At 39.0% G+C, this 14,714-nt stretch overlaps 1 protein-coding gene across 1 annotated transcript; it reads left to right on the top strand.

Annotated features, from left to right (window-relative positions):
- The first annotated feature begins 7,749 nt into the window (after positions 1–7,749).
- lamp1b (lysosomal associated membrane protein 1b) lies at positions 7,750–13,615 on the top strand. Its single transcript, XM_036581174.1, has 6 exons — positions 7,750–8,095; positions 9,279–9,463; positions 10,487–10,609; positions 11,493–11,559; positions 11,649–11,816; positions 11,963–13,615. Exons 1-6 carry the CDS (start codon positions 8,035–8,037, stop codon positions 12,100–12,102), a joined length of 744 nt encoding a protein of 247 aa, XP_036437067.1. The 5' UTR covers positions 7,750–8,034; the 3' UTR covers positions 12,103–13,615.
- The last annotated feature ends 1,099 nt before the right edge of the window (positions 13,616–14,714 follow it).

Raw genomic sequence — 14,714 nt, 5'->3', positions numbered from 1 at the left:
TTTCGGTGAGCTTTCAGCCAAAATCCTGTCACAACTTCAGCACAACTTTGCTGACCCTGTAGCGCGAGTAACACCGGAGACCCTCCCACAGGTCTTATATGATTGGCTTACACAACTTGCAATGTCTGATTTGATTGGCTGACATGTTGCGAGGTCTGATATGATTGGCTGAGCAGGCCGTTACACCTCACCCCACTGCTGAGCATCGTCTTCTCCACTTTTGTTAGAAAATCCGAGGCAGGCCCTCCCAGTTCGCGCCCAGCTATCAGAGCACACTGTGACTTTAAAGACAAGATGGCACAGCTCAGTAATGAAAAACGAACGAGAAAAATGATTGACGATTCTAATTAATAATGTACATCTATTTGGGGACAATGTTTGGCCTTTCACATTGTGATCTTATCGATGTGTCGTGTACATGTAAGCACCTGTCAGCAATGAGAGTGGCCGAAATAGCCAAACCCATTAATTAACAGGGGAGTCTGCAAACTCTCGGCCATGTAGTGCAGTATTTTTGCAAATGTTTCTTTATGAATCAAAGATGTGATACTATTTTTTATTTTCCCACATCCAGTTAAAAAAAAGACTAATTGCATATACTTAATACAAAGATTTATTTGAGTACCTCTGACCTAGGGAGGCGAACTTTTACATTTCTAAATTTTACACATTTTGATAGACTTTTTTGGCTTAAAGTCATGAATGTGTAAAAATTTGTAATGGTTTCAATATTGTAACATAACCTGAGTGTTAAAAGTTGCGAAATTTCGAAAGCAAAATCATTGTCCTCAAAAGTCAGCATGGAATTATCAACATACAGGAACATACTGTTGGAATATAACTAGAAAAGCATTATATAATAAATGATATCACAAAACAGACCCCTAAAGACCCTCATGGTTGGGTGTGCAGTGTGGTGAGTCTTTAGAAATATCAGAAACATTTACTTTTTAGTATTTAGTATTTTTTGTTTAAGGTCAAATGTATAAAATAGGTGTTCAAGTCAAGTTTGATTTGAAATTGAAACGTCACCTGGATTTATCAGTTATCCTACTCACTCATCATAAAACCCCTCATAGAAAGCATACTTTTCTTAAACTGTTATGATCTTTGCATACCCAAGGCAGCACTTTTTAAAGTGCTTTTATTATGGTGACAAAGTGTCACTGTTTTTTCATTCCTTATGCAAAAAAATGGTTTGACATGTTTCTTAAATAGATTTGGGTCTGTTTGTTAGGAAACCTGAAGAAAGAACAGGTTGGGTGTTTTTCAATCCAGACTTTAATAATATAGAACATAGAACAGAATTACCTTTGGACCTTATATTAGCAAAGTTGTCCCACAGCTTAAATCAGTTATTGCACTGGTTTTAACCCAGGCCAGTGCAGTGCTGCTCTATGTAGAAGCAATCTAAAGTGCAAATGAGTTAAAAGCAGGACTGGGTGATATGGTAAATATATCACAATACCTCGTGAAGAACTTCAAAAATGCCTCATATTGAAATTTTAACAGTGTACTATATCAAACTTTTTATTGAAAAAAAGAGAAAAATTTGTTTCTCCAAGTCAGAGGCCCTTTAATACTTATGGTACATTTGGCACTGCATATTATATGAAGCTTTGACAAATGGATGAGAAGTCTGCTCAATCAACCTGCAGAAGTCCAAACACACTGAACATTTACTCAGGCCAGCTTTCCATAGAGGTCTCCACTCTGCTGCATCCAGACTGTGTGTCCTTTACAAATAAGTGTGATTAATCCATATTCTACATATAACCAGGCATGCTACAGATTAGCTTCTAATTTTACTCATCATTGGGCCCCATTCACTAACCATTCTTAACAAGAAATTTCTTCTTAAACCCATTTATGCAGTTTTTTAAGAAGACATTCACCAGTGTTTTCTTATTTGGGATTACACTGATCAGGCATGACATTATGACCACCTCCTTGTTTCTACTCTCATTGTCCATTTTATCAGCTCCACTTATCGTATAGGTGCATTTTTGTAGTTTTACAGTTACATAATGTAGTCCATCTGTTTCTCTGCATACTTTGTTAGCCCCTTTTACCCTGTTCTTCAGTGGTCAGAACTCCCATGGACCCTCACAGAATAGGTATAATTTGGGTGGTGGATCATTCTCAGCACTGCAGTAACACTGACGTGGTGGTGTGTTAGTGTGTGTTGTGCTGGTACGAGTGGATCAGACACAGTAGTGCTGCTGGAGTTTTTAAACACTGTGTCCACTCACTGTCCACTCTGTTAGACACTCCTACCTTGTCAGTCCACCATGTAGATGTAAAGTCAGAGACGACAGCTCATCTGCTGCTGCACAGTTTGTGTTGGTCATCCTCTAGTCCTTCATAGTGGTCACAGGACGCTGCCCACAGGATGCTGCCCACAGGACGCTGCCCACAGGACACTGTTGGCTGGATATTTTTGGTTGGTGGACTATTCTCAGTCCAGCAGTGACACTGAGGTGTTTAAAAACTTCAGCAGCACTGCTGTGTCTGATCCACTCAGGCCAGCACAACACACACTAACACACCACCACCACGTCAGTGTTTCTGCAGTGCTGAGAATGATCCACCACCCAAATTATACCTGCTCTGTGAGGGTCCATGGGGGTCCTGACCACTGAAGAACAGAGTAAAAGGGGGCTAACAATGTATGCAGAGCAACAGATGGACTACAGTCTGTAATTGTAGAACTACAAAGTGCACCTATATAGTAAGTGGAGCTGATAAAATGGACAATGAGAGTAGAAACAAGGAGCTGGTCATAATGTTATGCCTGATCGGTGTAGTTCTTAGATAAGAACAGAATCCACACTCAGTCAAGAGCACAAAGGTGTGAACAGTTCTGTGGTTTAAGAACATGTCATGAATCTGAAACAGACTTTTTCTTAGGACCTTTCTCAAGAACAAATTTAGGAAAAAACTTAGGAAGATGTTGGAGAAGAAGGCCCAGTGTTCTCTATGCATACATTACTGTTGAATCTTTCACACTTTGTCTATGTACTTTTCCCTTCCTCATTTGGGTAAAAAAAAAAAAAACTGTGAACACAAAAATAGAAGAGTCTGGTTTCACGAGTCATTAGCCGTTTACCCGTCCTCCTGTGGTGAAAAGATCCCAGATGAAACAGAATGGCACTCATTTTGTTTGTGCATGTATTTTTTGGCATATCACCTCTGATAGCACTTTTTTGCATCCAGGTCTTTTAAGAATAATGCAACATTTAACTGGACAGTGAAAGTAAATGGTGTGATGGTATCAGTTCAGTTTGAGTCCCTGTTCTTGTCTTTGGACTTAGCAGGTATGAACAAATATGCAAACTGTCTGTGCAAGAGCAGCAACCTCTTTAGTAGTCTCCACACTATTAGCCTATCATCAGGGTCCATTAAAGAGGAATTCAGTTTTTCAAGATTGCTACATAATTCAATCATCGAGAATAATGTGAAGTGGTTATAGGAATGAATAAATAGTTGAAAATGAATAGTCGAGTGTTCAAATTAGTGGAGCTAGCCATAGAAAAAAAACGTTTTAGGCCAAAACTCGCTCTCAAGCGTATTTGCAATCATTTCATATAATACATTTCTGTGAGGGAGGTTTTAGGCTTTAAGCCCTTCAGATGTCTGGTTCCTGTCACCACCACTGTGAACAACTCTGGCTCAGCAAGTTTCTCTGGAATGGAGAATTTCATATCAAACTACTCTGAATGAATTTGTTCACATCTTAACCATATTATTCAAAAATTTTGGGGAAAAAAAATTACTTCAGAATCACAGCACAGAGCGTCTTTAAGTATTTTAGCCATTCAAGGTTTTTAAACTTCAGCAGCCACTAACAGGAATATGATATGAGCATTAGCAGCTTTGGCATAAAACATCAGCGATGTGGAATACTTTGTCAAACAGCTGAACTGAAACTGACTATATTGCTCCTAACAAGCCTAACAAGATTATAAGCCTGCTCTGCAACGTGTTTTCTTTAACAGAATGCGGATAACACTTAAAGCAGATTAAAAAAGACAGCCCACAGTCTACTGGTTACATTGCGCAATCACTCCTGACAACACTTTTTCAAACGTGAACACAGTTCCTAAAAGAGAAATAAGAAACTTATTTGGTATTTTCAGTGGATTCTCACAGAAAGCAATGCATCACTGAGTGACAGAATGAACAGAGTATGAATGAAGAGAGTAAAACTGCTAATCAAAATCAGATAAAACAGGCTTAGGAGGAATGCACTGCAATAACTTCCTGGATGAAAGTATTTGTATGAATTCAATGCAAGTTAAGTGAATCTCAGTAAGTTATTAACTGGAATACCTTTTTAACTTATGAGTAGGTTATTATATGTACATACACACAGAGTTATTGCACTTTTAGCCTATTTGACTATTTAGCCTCATAAAGTGCCACCACTAAACTTTTTTTTCATTAAACTGTGCAGAGAAAACTGGTCAGCAGCTGATGTGAGGCTTTCCAAGTATAACACTCCACCCTGTGGTAAGAATATGTGATTACACATTTCTATGTTCTTCTAATTATTTATTTCTGTATCATTTATTTCATATGACTTTTTCTATTATCTATGATATAAAAGACTTTTAAATCACAGATTGCATTTATATTTCATTTTTTAATATGAAGTGAATAGCAGCTATCAAACAAGTTTGATCATAAAACAATGCACAGGCAAGGAATAAATGTGCCAAATGTCTCATGCTCTCAGACTATTTCATTACCTGAAAACTTTTTAATTCCTTGTAAATAAAACCAGAATGCAGTGATCTGCAAATCTCATAGACCCATATTTTATTCACAATAGAACATAGAACACATATCAGATGTTGAAAGTGAGACATTTTACCATTTCATGAAAAACATTAACTCATTTAGAACTTGATGGTGACAACGCATCTCAAACAAGGGCAACAAAAGGCTGGAAAAGTAAGTGGTAATAATAATAAAACAGCTAAAGGAATAATTTGCAATTAACTCACATGGCTGAGTATAAAAAAGAGCATTTTAGAGAGGCAGAGTCTCTCAGAAGCAAAGATGGGCAGAAGTTCATCAACCTGTGAAAAACTGCATCTAAAAATTATGAAACAATTTCAGAAAAATGTTCCTCAATGCAAAATTGCAAAGACTTTGAATATTCCACCATCTACAGTACATAATATCATCAAAAGATTCAGAGAATCTGGAGAAATCCCTGTACACAAGGGACAAGGCCCACGGTCAATATTGGATGCTTATGATCTTCGGGCCCTCAGGTGGCACTGCACTGAAAACAGGCATGATTCTGTGCTGGAAATCACTGTTTGGGCTCAGGAACACTTCCAGAAATCACTGTCTGTAAACGCAGTTCACTGTGCAATCCACAAATGCAAGTTAAAACTGTATCATGCAAAGAAGAAATTATATATAAACAGTATCCAGAAACGCTGATTTAAGATGGACTGAGGGGAAGTGGAAAAGTATCCTGTGGTCCAATGAATCAAAGTTTGAAATTCTTTTTGGAAATCATGGACACTGCATCCTCCATGCTAAAGACCTCCCAGCTTGTTATTAGCACACAGTTCAAAAACCAGCATCCGCGATGGTATGGTGGAGCATTAGTGCACATGGCATGGGTAACTGCACATCTGTGAAGGCATCGTTAATGCTGAACAAAATATACAGGTTTTGGCAATGTATACTGCCATCCAGACAGCGTCTTTTTCAAAGAAGGCCTTGCATATTTCAGCAAGACAATGCTAAACTACACTAGCATCCACCAACAGCATGGCCTCGCAGAAGAAGAGCCCGGGTGCTGAACAGACCTGCCTGCAGTCCAGACCTTTCACCAATAGGAAACATATGGCGCATCATGAAACAGAAAATCCAGCAAAGCACACCCAGGACTGTCGAACAGCTAGAATCCTACATCAGACAAGAATGGGACAATATTCATCTCCCAAAACTCCAGCAATTGGTCTCCTCACCTCCCAGACATTTACAGGCTGTTGTTAAAACAAGAGGGGATGCTACACAATGGTAGACATGGCACTATTTACATTTACTTACATTTTACACAGCATCCCAGCTTTTTTTGGAATTGGGGTTGTAGATGCAAACAAAGTCATTCTGAGTGCTTTGGTGTGAAATGCTCCTTTCAAAAGAAACTTAACTGTGTCAGAAATTTTATATAAGGCGTAATTATATTTTTTCTCCCAACTATTTTACCATCATCTACATCACATATAAAAACACAGAAGACGTGTAGGATGATAGGATTTTGGATGATAAATAAAATGGCCATTGTAAAGAAACCTTTGTCAGTAAGAATCTCTACAAAGCACTATTTCACATCAAAGCACTCAGAATGACTGTTGAAATCTCAATGACTGAACTGGGTAGAAATTTTGAACATTTCCCTTTAATCATACCAACACCTGAAATGAGGCTGGAATCAGGACTGAATGGGGTAAAGGGTTAGGTGGCATAGTGCTGTGAGGGTCCTCATTAAATTTTGGAGCCTTCCTGTCAACTATGCTTGTCATCTGATTGAGGCTTTTGTGCCTCCATGTTTTGTTCTCACTCACGTGATTCCTGCTGCTGTCAGCCCTCTGTGAAAACATGCTGAATGTGGCTTAGGCCTGACTTATTCAAGCAGACTGTCAAAAACTACTGTATTATTATTACTGTATTATTACTATGGAATGATAGTCACTTATTTTGTGCGCTAGATTCACATAGTCTTAGTTATAGTTTAAAAATCAAGCAATGTATCTCAGCAATTAGAAAACAAGTTATTTCTAGTAAAGTCTTTATACTTCAGCAGCCAAATAACACTTCACTGTAGGGCACTGTTCATAAGGCAACATGACAGCTTGTCATGACAACCGGCATAACCCTACATTAATGTTTATAAACGCTTATTCCAATAGGCGTCATCTATCATAAGGGATACTTTAGCTAGCTTTGATCAAAACTGCCAAAAGTTTTCTTAGTGAATTCATAGCGAATGACGCCTGTTGGAATAAGCGTTTATAAACATTCATGCAGGGTTTATGTCAGCTGCCACAAGTTTATGTTGGTGCCATGTAGCTTTATGAACACTGCCCTACAGCAAAGTGTTACTAGCAGCCACTCACAGAAGTGTGATATGAGCGTTTGGCAGCCTGTTTACAAAAGTCTCACCACACAATTACTTTAAGGTTTGTCTTCAGTCTGCTGTTAATTTAACTGCTTTGACAAGTAAGGACTTTACCATGAATCCAAGCCACAATATAAGACGTAAATGGACAAATTAGAAATCATATATGTATATTTTCATTACTGTAAAAGATCTAGCTGTACCGTTTTAGCTCAGAACGTGTATGATATCGTGTAGTAGTGATGGTGAATTGATTCCAAAAGAGTCGATTCTTTGACTCCAACCAGTCTGATTGTAGGGGTCGACTCTTGGCCAAGTGATTCGAAATGCTTGGAGTCGACTCTTATGGATATTTGTTAAACATTAATTAGCCCGAATCAGCTGTAATCATTGGTCAAAGCTACCTGATACTACTTGATATAATCTACGAAATTCCATCATATCCCTACAGTCTGTAGCTACCCAAAAACTGGGTAAACTATGTTTAGGATGGTTTAATCTCTGCTGTACCACTTTATCACCGCCACTGGACCTGTCTCGGTTTTTGTCGTGCATCATCGTTGTGTAGCAGTGGTGCGCAACTGCGCATGCTCAGGGTGGTCCTCCAGTCGCTCACATGACTCAATATTTCTTCCTGGTGCGTTGGTGGGGGTCCATCTCCGGCCATGAAAGCAAAACAAACCAGGGCAGTTAGAGCAGCGCGTTTATCTGAGTTGGATTTGGCCCACTGATAATAACACAGAGGAAGCCGCCGAGGCCGGTCTCAGCGTTGTAGCAACCGTCGCGGGCTTGTTGTGTACAGCTGTGTAGCTGCCTCCCTTCATCCAGGCCCGGAGTGTTGAGATTTAGGCTCTGCTGGGTCGTTAACCACTCTTTCTCCTCGAAACATGATCCCTCACCGCCCAAAACAACCTCTGCCAGCTGCGCTAACCTTCCTGCTGGTGTTGGGTAAGTCACAGTAACGCTTGCTAGATAACAAGACATTCACTTGCCTCTGAATTTCTGCTCTCCGTGTGATTATTTGGGAAATGTTGCTGTTATGTAACAGTGTTGGAAAGGTAACGCAGCTGGCTACAGAACAGTGTAAGCCTCTCTGCTTAATAGTCATGTTATTTTGAAATAGGTTTGCCTGGTGTACTGTTGCAAGATCTGGGTCTCTCATGTGATAATAAACCCTGCCAAGAAGACCTTTCATTCATTCTGCATTATGCTACAGAGTTTTTCCTGCCTTTCCCTTTTTATTCATTGTCCATTATAACATTGCTTTGTTAAAAACATTTTTTGGTAACATTTTGATAGTTGCTCACTTTCTCTTCAATTAATATTCTAATAATGTCTATTAAATGCAAGAGAGCTTTAAGATAAGACAGAGGCTAAACCTAATCCTATTCCTAATCCTAAACCCAACCCTATCCCCACACTATTGATAACTGCGTTTCACCATATTGATAAAGGGACATTCAGGTCTAAAACTAGCATTTAATATGTTATGTATTATTTTGCAGCACAACACTGAATCCCCCAGCCTCGCCATTTGATAGAATTCACATTTTTGTATCTTTTAACAAAATTCTCCAACTACGTTACCCAGCAGGCATTGCCAAAATACATAAGGCAAGCATTGGGAACCCTCCTGACCCAATTGAGAAAAAGATGCACGCTGATTTAGAGGCTAATAAATACAGCTTATTAGCAGTAACACTGAGAAAATTAAAAGAAAAATTAAGCTAGCCTTCAAACAGAGCTTGTAGTTTTTCAGATGTTCCTCCCACCTTCAAGATACATCATCAGAGAGGGATTTTCTTAGTCTTTAAACTGGAAAATCTCACTCTCTGGACTGTTGTGGCACCACTGTAGGCAATGAGTAGGCATGTTTACAACAGATGTAGCAAGGGTTACATTTTTCATTTAGGCTGGTGTGCCCCTTTAACAATTTTGAGCATGCGTGTATAATCTATGAAGTATTTATAGAAAGTGACCAACTTATTATTTGCCTGATTATCACTCTGCATTCCTCAAAGCAAGACCTGCCTTTGGAAATATCTAACTTTACATCATTGCTAGAAGCCCATTGTGTATCACATGAGTGAGAGAAAATGGTGACGTCAACGCTATGATGTTGTCATTACAGCTGTAACACTACGTCCGAGTTTATCCAGTGATGCGCTGGCCACTACTTCTCCTCCGGCTCCCCCCTCACCTCCTAGCAAACCCGAGAGAGGGGACTACAATGTTACCAACAACGGCACCGCCTGCCTGATGGCACGCATGGGACTGCAGCTCAACATTACTTACCTCTCTCGCTCTCAGGGCAAGGTATGTTCGTGCTCTTTTAACCTCTCTCGACTACACAGAACTGTCACGAGCCCAGATATACCTTAGAGGGTCTTTACTGAGATGTTATCAGCTATCCAAGGTACCAATTCTTGAGATGATGGTGGAGTAAATATGTGTAATTGTCTGATTACTAGGTGTACACAGTTTCAGTGTGTTTTTCCTACCGTAGCAACCACTAAAGTACACTACCTGGCCAAAAGTGTCCAGACACTGCTCCTAATTAGTGAATTCAGCTTCTTTAAAGCACACCCATCGGTGGCAACAGAGCACACAGCTTGTAAAATCTCCATAGAGAAGCATTGCCAATAGAATGGGTTGGAAGTCTAAGGTCACCATGCCCAATACCAAATGTCAGCTAGGGGTGTATAAACATATGCAGCATTGGGCTGTGGAGCAGTGGGACTGTGTCCCCTGAGAGACAGAGCACCATCCAATACCTTTAGGATAATTTGGAGAGGCGTTTGTGATCCAGAATTAATTATCCAATATCAGTAGCTGAAGTCACTAGTGGCTGAATGCAGTCAAATCCTTAGCGCGGTGTCCCACCATCTAGTAAGAGTTGAGGCTGTTACTGCAGTAAATGGGACAATATTATTCTTTGTTTTTCAGAAGAAATATTGGGTAGGCAGGTGTCTAACATTTTTGGTACATATAGAGGACACTTGTCTGTCTATTTATATAACCAACAGCTGCCTTGTGCTGTCTGTTGTGGCCACCTGACCATGTACCAAGAACTTGTAGTGCAAGGGAAAAACCACTACCTAACAGATAATAGGACTTCATAACAAAAGAGTGCGACTCATATGGATTGAAGTTTGTTTTTTCGTTATGTCAAGGCATTGTCTGGGTGATGGAATTTTTTGGCCTGGCAGGCTGAAATGTAGTCAAATTGGTGAAACAAGCCATGCAATAATAACTCAGTGCTTACCTTTTTCGGTTTGTTTACTGTATTCAGCAGTGAATTTCTTGTAATCTTTTTTCAATCTGTTTTTGTTTGTGTAGGCAGTTCAGGAAATCGTAAACCTGCGTCCGAACCTGACCAAGCAGTCTGGATCTTGCGAGGCTGAGAGTGCAACTCTAAAACTCACAGAAGACAACACTAATCTCACTTTCATCTTCTCTTTGGTCAGTTGATTCCCCTTTATCACTATCACTTTCTGCTGTCTTTATTGTATGATTGGCAAAGCACTTACTTTTCTCTTTCATACTTGTCCAGACATGATGTCATCCTTATAGTTTCTCTTTAGGCTATTTTAAAATAAATTAGTTGTTTTTTTTCCACACAAAACCAGTACCTTCTCTGTTTCTTAAAATATTGACTTAGTATGCCAAAATAATGATTTAGTATCTCTTAATGAAGACATATTATGCCACAGTAATCACTTATTTTCTCAATATATTTACTTAGTATATCAAAATTATGACTTAGTTCCTTGTAATAATAATTTACTGTCTAGAAATAATGATTTCATTTTCTGATAAAATTGATTTACTATGTTAGAATAAGGGTTTATTTTCTTCAAGTTTGATTCACTATGCCAAGATTATGACTTAGTACATCGAAAATAATTACTTACTGCGGTCAAAAATAATGACAGTATCCCCTAATAATGATTCATTATCCTGAAATAATTACTTTACTTTAATAATTAAATTCAAGTCATTATTTTGAGATGTTGAGTAAAAACTTCAAGAAAATAAGTCATTATTTTTAAATACTATTATATACTATTTTAGGGAAAATATCCCCTCTAGCTGGTAGGATAGGGCTTCTATACATGCCAGAAGCATATGAAAATATTAAAGAGGAAAACCCATTTTGAGTCTCTGAGCTTTGTGTCTTGTTGTCTACTAAAGCTATAATAATAATAATAACATTCATACTTATATCATGTTATCTACATGATTACAGCATTGGGTCGGTGTAAAGAATACGCTAGGAGGCTAGTTGTGGATGATATGTTTATCTTCCTGCTCATATTTCATGGTGGTGCTGTTTGCCTTTCAGAATTCTACAACTAACAAGTATCACCTCAGTGGACTGGAGCTGTCAGCCAAGTTGTCAGACATGGCTCGTAAGTTATTACTGTGATTAATTGGATGGCTGTTATTAAATCATGGCCAGTTCAATGTATTGAACTGAATTATCTTTGTCTTCTCTTAGAGCCCCTGTCTGTCAGTAACACTAGTCTGGACTACCTGCAAGGAAATCTGGGGTACTCTTACATGTGCCAACGAGAGCTGACTTTGAACGTTGGGCAGAATTTCTCCCTCAACACCTTTCAGCTGCAGGTGCAGCCATTTGGTGTCAGTGGTGATCAATTTGGAGCAGGTAGTCTCATTTTTTATGATGTGCCTCCTTTTCATTTTCAGTTTACTCACAACTGCTGTTTCTCTTTTTGTAAAAACTCAAAGGAGCATGTATCATTTATAGATCTCAATGTTTTTGACTTGATCTTGTTTTAATATCTTCCTCAGCTGAGGACTGTGAGCTGGATGAAGATGAAATGTTGATCCCCATCATAGTGGGTGCTGCCCTGGCTGGCCTGGTGCTCATCGTCCTCTTTGCCTACCTTATCGGCAGGAAGAGGAGTCATGCTGGCTACCAGACCATCTGAACCTTCTCACATGATCTTCCAAGCCAGAATGAGCAGCCACCACTACTTCATGGACTCAATCACATTTACACTTAAACCTGCTTATTTTCACCTGCCTTGCCCTCTGCTACTCGTACGCTGCCATAACCTTTATTGCCTGAGGTGGCTCAGTGTCTTCTGGACTTTCAGTTGTATAATAATTAGAAAATAGTGTTAGGATATATAATCTTTTGCCACTGAGACTTTTTGAAGTGGCTGACATTTAGCATCACTACAAGGTCTAGTTCTCCTAGATGAAGCACAGCCTTGGACTAAAACTCGCTGTGAAGACTCTCCATTTAAAGCATTGTTTAGTCAAAGGCTAGTTTTCATCTAAGCTTGGGTAACTGGGCCACAGTGAAGACTTCAGCTGGTCACACAACTAATTGAACTTACAGTTGTACGTAGGAGGATTATTTAGGGAAAATAGCTGCTATAGCTAGTTTTTTTTCAGCACATTTAAAAGGGAGGATGCTTTCCTTGCTCCTGGTCTGTTCTATACTGAAAATCAGGATGGTGAAGTTACAGCATTGCTGGACTGAGGTAGCCATGTAAACAGGTACAGGTTTGGTAGATAATCCAAGCTGATACCTTAGGGTCTGGTGTAATTTTTGTTACCAAGTGAAATTCAATAGGCAGCATTGGTCACTGCATATGTTATGCCCACTGAGAAGAAGTTTGCTGCAGCAGAGGAGGGTTTATGCGTGGTTGTTAAGACGTTTTTTCCCACTAGACTGAAGCCCTCCAGTGCCCCTCAGTTAAAGGTGCTTCATGCAAGATTAAACAAGCTTTACTTTCTGAAATACAATTGTTGTTTATAAAACCAACTTCCAAGGAGCACACAGAGCATGAAGATTAAAAAAAAAAAACAAGGTGACTTGTGAAACATATAGATGAATTTGGCATGAGAGTCAGCTTGACTAGAATTTTTTGAGAAATCAGTTTATGACTTGCAAACAATTTATAAATATCTTCTAACGATCACTAAACAAGACATACATTTTTGCTGCTTAGTGTGAACGTTAACCATCTTGACTGCTTCCCCTCATCCAGCATGTTAAGGATTTGTGCACAGAGAGGAAAGAAGAGAGGGAGAGATTTGGTTACAGTACTGTAAGAAGAACATTGGATATTGCACTGTGGTAAACAAGGGTTTGTTATACACTAATATTACGCAGGCTTGATGTGATTTTTGATGCATTGAGTGGGATTAAGTATCATTTAACTCTAGTTACAGAGAGTGGATATTAACTGTTACAACAGACGCACTGAATACATGAAAGGAGTGTTATAATCTGCTTTTGCTGGTGTGTTACTGTGTTATTTCTGCCAGCTGTGTCCCTGTGCCTTGGCTGTAGTGCAAGGTGCTATGGGATAGGGTAATATGAATGAGAATTATGTGTTGCAATCCATCGCTGTTAGTTATTATTGTTTTAATAGAGAATGTTTTCATTTCTAAATGTAATGACAAATAAAAGGGAATAATAGAGCTTGATTGGTCTAATGGTATTCATAATGTATCTAATAGTTATGAGTACAGTACTGTGCAAAAGTCAGAGACTACCCTTCGTTTATTTCATTTCCAGTCAAAACAGCTATCAAGTACAAGTTATTCATTTTTCAGTGTCAGAGAAAAATACGGAACAAATTTAACAGGAAATTACACAAAAGCCTCAACAACTAAATATATCAGTATTTCAGTAATTAGTTTGTCCTCTCTTTAACTTTATTACAGGTTTCATTGTTTCATTTTTTAAGATGACCTGCTTTCAGTTTGTTAAAGAAATCTGCAGGGGTGTTTCTCCACACTTCCAAAGTTCAGTCTTAAAAGTTGGTTGCATTTTCTGCTTCTCACGATCAAAGTATTCCCAAACACATTCAGTGATGTTGAGGTCTGGACTCTGGGGTGAACAGTAAATTGTTCTGAGAACACCAGCAGCTTCTTAGTTTGATTTGCAGATTTTTTTTTTTTTTCTTTTTGTTTTTTTTGTCTATTCCATTTTTTCAGTAACGGCTTCTTGACAGCTACACATCCTTTCAGACTCATACTGTTGAGTTGTCTTCTTAAAGTGGAAGGATGGACAGAAACACCTGTGGATTTTTCAGTTCTCAAGCAAGAGTGGAGCTTGATTTTCTTCAGAATGAAAACTTTAAGTGTTCATCTGATGGTGGCAGTGTTTATTCCACTTACATGTTTTTGACTTTCCCCTTCATCTGCTCATCTGTTGCTGCACAGTTTTTGTTGGTCATCCTCTAGTCCTTCATCAGTGATCACAAGATGCTGTTGGCTGGGATTTTTTGGTTGGTGGACTATTTTTAGTCCAGCAGCGACACTGAGGTTTTTAAAAACTCCAGCAGCACTGCTGTGTCTGATCCACTTGCACCAGCACAACACACACTAACACACCACCACCAATTCAGTGTCACTGCAGTGCTGAGAATTATCCACCACCCAAATTATACCTGCTTTGTGGTGGTGGTCCTGTTGGGGTCCTGACCATTGAAGAACAGAGTAAAAGGGGGCTAAAAAAGTAACATTATGCAGAGACACAGATGGATTATAGGTTAGTGGAGCTGATAAAATGGACAATGAG

Source organism: Colossoma macropomum, unplaced genomic scaffold (assembly GCF_904425465.1).
Source record: "Colossoma macropomum unplaced genomic scaffold, Colossoma_macropomum, whole genome shotgun sequence".
Classification (NCBI taxonomy): domain Eukaryota; kingdom Metazoa; phylum Chordata; class Actinopteri; order Characiformes; family Serrasalmidae; genus Colossoma; species Colossoma macropomum.
The sequence above is the reverse complement of the archived record's forward strand: the minus strand, read 5'-3'. Positions and strand labels throughout refer to the sequence as shown.

Coding starts and splice junctions, on each gene's coding strand:
- lamp1b (XM_036581174.1), top strand. CDS start 8,035: ATGATCCCTCACCGCCCAAAACAACCTCTGCCAGCTGCGCTAACCTTC. Junction 9,464..10,486: donor TCTCTCGCTCTCAGGGCAAG/GTATGTTCGTGC, acceptor TTGTTTGTGTAG/GCAGTTCAGGAAATCGTAAA. Junction 10,610..11,492: donor TCACTTTCATCTTCTCTTTG/GTCAGTTGATTC, acceptor TTTGCCTTTCAG/AATTCTACAACTAACAAGTA.